The sequence below is a fragment of the Rhinichthys klamathensis genome, unplaced genomic scaffold (genome assembly GCF_029890125.1).
Source record: "Rhinichthys klamathensis goyatoka isolate OS25496 unplaced genomic scaffold, OSU_Roscu_1.1 h1tg000082l_1, whole genome shotgun sequence".
Lineage (NCBI taxonomy): Eukaryota > Metazoa > Chordata > Actinopteri > Cypriniformes > Leuciscidae > Rhinichthys > Rhinichthys klamathensis.
The window spans coordinates 3,609,438-3,615,437 of NW_026606624.1; the positions used below are offsets into that span (position 1 = coordinate 3,609,438).

At 35.8% G+C, this 6,000-nt stretch overlaps 1 protein-coding gene across 1 annotated transcript in view; it reads right to left on the reverse strand.

Annotated features, from left to right (window-relative positions):
* syt6b (synaptotagmin VIb) overlaps window positions 1-1,146 on the reverse strand; it is a 39,980-nt gene extending 38,834 nt beyond the window's left edge. Inside the window, exon 1 of the mRNA XM_056251538.1 lies at window positions 919-1,146. Within this exon, the coding sequence (XP_056107513.1) occupies window positions 919-1,078 (160 nt within the window). The 5' untranslated portion in view covers window positions 1,079-1,146. The remainder of the gene's footprint in view (window positions 1-918) is intronic.
* Window positions 1,147-6,000: the final 4,854 nt, after the last annotated feature.

Sequence of the window (6,000 nt, forward strand, 5' to 3'; positions counted from 1 at the left end):
AATAATCCTTTAGGTGAGTGTATATATATATATATATATATATACAGTATATATTTTTTTATTATATATATATATGTGTGTGTGTGTGTGTGTGTGTATACTGTATATGCATTTAAATTACTTCAGAAGTTCTGCATTATTAAAGAGCTGGCATTAGAGCTGTTCTGTGGCGTCAGTGATTCGTGTTTATTTGTGGATAACACACAGTGGCATTCACTATCCTTGTGGTTGGGGACATGATGCAGGTCAGGGCCTGCGGTGTTTATTTGATTTCTCCTGTGACAGAAACTCAGAGTGACAATTAGATTCTATGTCCTCCTCCATGGCAGTTTGCCAGATATGAAATTTATTATAATTTGTATTGCTTTAGACATTCCTATCACCTGCCAACTCTTGAGATATCACAGCTCCTTCGATCTTGTGTCCAAAATTCAATTTCATGTCAATTTTACCTTGTGTGGCTGCTGTGAACCTGTAGTCTGGAGCGGTGCGTTGTAAAACACTTGCATCCATCTTTCTATAAAGCACATCAATGAAATTTCTCCAACTTAAGCTTAATTGTGCACTTGTCATTAGAGGAAAAAAAGGAGGTTCCACGGGTACAAATGATCTAAATCGCCAATGAGTAGCATCCTTATTTAGTTGAAAACAACATCAAACACAAGCAGGCTCATTAGGGAAATAAAAAAGTGCCGGGTAACTAATGGCAATTCATTATTTATACAGAACTTACTTTCAAAAAGTCTGTTACCTTGGTGTTAATCGAACAAAAAATGGGCATATCTAAAAGGTCACGATCCTTTGAAGTCCTACCTCAAGCTCGCGCATATACGCAGATAAACATAAGCATCCACGTCACCCCTAACCCACGTCACCCCCAACAAACATGCTTCCCAACAAACACTGCAGGAAACTTACCTGAACTGGATATGTTGGGGTTTTCACTGGTCAGAAGCACAAGGAAATCCTGACAGGTTTCTGAGTCTAGGAGAGGGCTGTCATCCAGGCAGAGGTCAACGATAAGGGCCACTGCCTTCTCACAGAACATGTCCTGGTCCTCAGTGGCAATAGCACTCATTCTGTGAGCCCAAATCCCAACTGTTTTTGTCCTTTTAGCATCTAGGATGGAGTCAAACGGTGATCGTAGCACTCCAAAAATAGATGTAACTACTTCTAGGTCCCTCTCTACAACTCCTGGATGTTCGCATGTGGGCGAATGGTTGTGTGGGAAAGGGGGCTTAATAAAGCAGTAGTAACCCCAGGTGCTCTGGGAGTCAAAGTGAGTCACATTATGTCTAGATCTTCCTCTCAGCTACTGTTCAAACACAGGTTTTGGAGGTTTTTGTCCCTAAGCCAGTTTTTGTCCACTCCCCTCCCCTTGTTTCCTCCCTTCTCCTGTCATTCTTACATCGGATAGGGAAAAGGAGAGCTCCTCCTCCCTTCCACTGCTCCTCTCCCTTTCTTGACCCTGAATTTGCCATAGAGGCTTTTTGATATACATGCCCCAGTGTTCAAAGTTTCTATTATTTAATTTGATGGAGCATCTGCATTTTCCTCTTAAGTTCTTGTGAAGGTTTTTTCCTTGATGCTACAGCCAGGTTGTGGGATCTGAATGTTTTTCAGTAGCTATTGATCGTCTGATGATGCCGTTTTTGTTGAGTAATGCTAAGCAAAATCCATGAGGGGATTCCCTTTCTTGGGCCCAGGCACTCTAACATCAGTATCATAAAACATGGGTAATGTCTCTTTTTTTTACTCTATTAATAAAATATTCCATCATGATCAGTGGTGCATTTCTGTTTCAGGTATCTGTATATTGGAGCTGATTTTGTAAGCTGATAAGCCATACGATGAATGAATGTTGGCAGTTAAGTCAAACATCTTTTTACACATTTAATATTTAACTTATATATTCCATATTTAATGAACATTTTATATTTATATTTAAGGTGGAAGTCTTGCAGTGGCTAAATATACTGACATAATCATTATCTGTTAATTTACGTAATAAGAAAAGTTGTGGAATAATTCTCATTTTTATATTTCTATTTTTTCTCTATTATAGTGCATGTGTGTATACTATATATATATATATATATATATATATATATATATTACAGTTTTAATTTGAACGCTGCTTTTGAAAAAGAATTTGGAAAAATAAAAGTATTAATATCTTTCAATAAAAATTTGAATGGTATGTTTGTGTACCAACCCAGAACGTATTTCATGTGATACAGGGTTGTTGTGTACTTACATGCTTTTACATGACCTTTGGTCAAGACATTAAGAGCTTTTATTCTGAGGATTGGTGCTTTAATTGTGTGAATCATTGTCTCATAGTTTGTGGATGTTAGAAGAACATTCAACTAAACTGTATCTCAGTAGAAGACAAGATGTATAGTAAAAACCTGCCTTTATTAAAAATTTACAGAGAGAGTAGATGGAAGAGTGTAGCAAGGACACGGCCTCACTGCTGCTCTGCCTAAAACTTTTATGCTTCCATCTATAAAGCTTTTCTTTGCGCATAGAGAACCTGAAGCGTTTATGTTACTGAGAGAGTGCTGAATTGAGAATACATTAAAGAGGGTTTTCCTCTCTTGTTCATAGTCAGGGAATTCAATTGAAAATCTCTAAGTTGTCATCAAGGATTAGTATTGTTCAAGGGACTATAAAGGCTAAACCATATTGGGGTTCCATGGAATATGACCTGATCTCACAGTGTTCATATACAGTGACAAAAACAGAAATTAAATGTTCCCTCATGTCTTTATTGAGAGGTACAAATTTATAATTGATATTTTTGCTGTCTTTACATTTGGCACTATGACTAAGATTTTGATATGAATAATGAGAGAGAAAATTTTGAATAGTGATTGGCTTTTTTTGTGTAGAATGAAATCCTTGAAATGGATTGAAAATCGTCCTCATTAAATGATTTTGCTTGATCTATACTCTTAAAAATAAAGATTCCATAAAGTAGGGTTTTTCAAACTTTTTTATGCTATGAACCTCCAAATATAAAGATCTCATAGCAAGGAACCACCTAAATTTTAAAGACGGGACAGCTATATATTTTCATGTATAAAGACCCATTTATATTGTGAAAAACAATACTGTATATAAAATATTCTCTGGTAATAAAGTTCTAATAAGTTGGCATTTTGAATGTTTTATTATCTACTTCTTTTGAAAACCAGTTACTGTTGCTGGTAGTCTCCATACAGTCAAAAATATTTTTTTGATAGGATGAAAGTTTTTTTAAAAGACCTATAGAACCTTTATTTTTGAGGGTGTGATGGCTCCTCAATTTTGACATTTGCCTATTCCTCCTCCAAACTTAACTGAATCAAACACATCTACAGAAATGAGGAACAGCAATAACACAGTCAAACAATCACAGGCAGAGTGTGAAAACTTTAAAGGGGGGAGGAAAACATTCCTGCTCATATTCCTTAATAGGGACCATCTGCTTGGAACAGGCTTAGAGGCTCCATCAGTGCAGGCCTAAAACACAGATGAATATTTCATATGCAAACAGTGTGGGGCCTCAGCTGCAACTTGTGACTGTCTCTACCAAGAGCATCTTGAGACACATAGAGACTAGGGATGGAGAAAAATAGCCGGTCTCTAGAGAACTCATTTCAGCTATTCCATTCTGTATGAGATGCTCTGAAACATGATTATTTTGAGAGGTGAAAATCATCTCTGAAATGCACAGCTGGAGCAATGACACTTTTTCAAAAAAATAAAATAAATAAATAAAGTATTACATAGAACGGTAACACTTTACTTGAAGGGAATATAAGACTGTCACATAAGACTGACATGACACCTTCATAACCATGACATGACATATGTCATGAATATGAAGTAGGGTTTATGCATGTTTATGACAACTGTCATTAAGTGTCTTTCGCTCATTAATGACATTTTGAATGCAAATATGACATTGTTTAAGATGTCTTTGTTATGACACCTTGACATAAACCATAACATCATAACCTGTCAGTGTCTTTGTCATGACAACTTGACATTAAATTAAGTTAAACTGTCATGTGGTTGGTTTTGACATTGGCTGTCATAAGGCCATTATAACGGTGTCATGAATATTTTTCGTGACCTCAACTACAGTGGTACAAATTGAATTTGTCATTAAACAGTTATAATGGCTTCATGACAGCCAATGTCAAAACCAACCACCTGACAGTTTAATGTAATGTTAACCAATAAAGCTAAGTGGTTTCTTAAGTTTGATAATTAATCTGCTATGTCATGTTTATGACAGGTTGTGTTGTCTTAGTAATGTCAAGTTGTCATGACAAAGACACTGACAGGTTATGATGTATTGGTTTATGTCAAGGTGTCATAACAAAGACATCTCAAACAATGTCATATTTGCATTAAAAATGTCATAATTGAGCGAATGACACTTAATGACAGTTGTCACAAACATGCATAAAACTTCCTTCATATTCATAACATGTGTCATGTCATGATTATGAAGGTGTCATGTTAGTCTTATGTACACCCCTTCAAGTAAAGTGTTACCCATAGGACTCTTTTTAAGGAATAGATCTGACAATAGTACTGTACATACATTTATATACATCTTTCTGGGCTGGCAGATGTAGACATATATGAATTTATGTACTGCTTTAAATACATTCATTAAATTCTAATAATAATTTCCAAAATGTACATATGTGATGATCTGATTCTGCACAGAGAAAGTTTCATTTATTCTTCTTGTTCATATTCTTGATAGTAGCCATCCTGTAACATCAAACTGATTGATCCCACAGGTTTGACTTTGAAGCGTGTTGAAGGTCTCTATATGACCCTGGCTTAGATTTACTGTATTTGCTCCACGCATGCACACCTGGGACATTGCATTAATGATGCACTGAATCAGTATGCATGGGTTTTCATTCAAACAGGGGAACTCAACAGGAATTAATCCTTATTTTCCCATGCACATCCAGATTGTTGAATCACATGTGTGATTAACAGTACATGAACATGGCAGGTTAGGTCAGTACGCGGGCTGTGTTTTAATTTTTCAGTGGTTTCTGCTGTCTTATCAAAGATAATTTCAGAGCATTTTTAATGGTACTATAACTGTTCTGGCAAAATCTGCTAACTTTGCAATCCTATAATGTACCCATATCTTAACAAAAAAGCTCAAGAGAAATAGAGGTATAGTGGCTGATCAGAAAGGAAAGTAGAATTATGGTCCATGTTCATGCAGCATTTCTGCTCTTCGTTTTATTATAATTTGTTTTTTTATTAATCTTCCCTTCCAAAACTAAATTCATCTATCTGCTCACGTAAGGGTGGCTGAACAGTTGGGATGCTAATAAGGTGCAAATTCCGAAGGAGGGCAATGCATGTGTCACCACCTCCAGATTCAAAGATGCAATATTGACGCAGTTCAAGGAAACTAATGCGCCCACTAAGCACCAGCGTTAAAAGGATTTCACCTAAAAAAAAAGGAACATTCTCTCATCATTTACTCACACTTGTGTGATTCGAAAGCTGTAGGATGTTTTTCTTCTGTGGAATACCAAGGTAGACGTTTATCAAAATGTCTAAGCTCCCTTCTTCCATACAATGAAAGGGATTGGGGACTGTCAGAATGCAAAAAGGACAAAAAAAGAACCATAAAGCATCATACAAGTGGTCCATATGAATCATGCACTAAATTTGAAGTCTTCTGAATACATGATCACTTTGTGTGAAACAAACAGAATTGTTGTTTCTTTGTTCCCTGAAAAACTTGATCAACAACCATCATGGTCACATTCATTTTTATTGTGAGGTTAATCATTTTCTCCTGTAGCGATTATACGCACGTATAAATATAATTAATTATTATTCATAACGGATTATGATCAATAATTAATAATTGAATTATTTTCAGAATTTACTGTAGCAAAATCAATAGTATGATCAGTTTATCAGTTCATCCAATGAACGGAAAGCATAAACAATCATTAA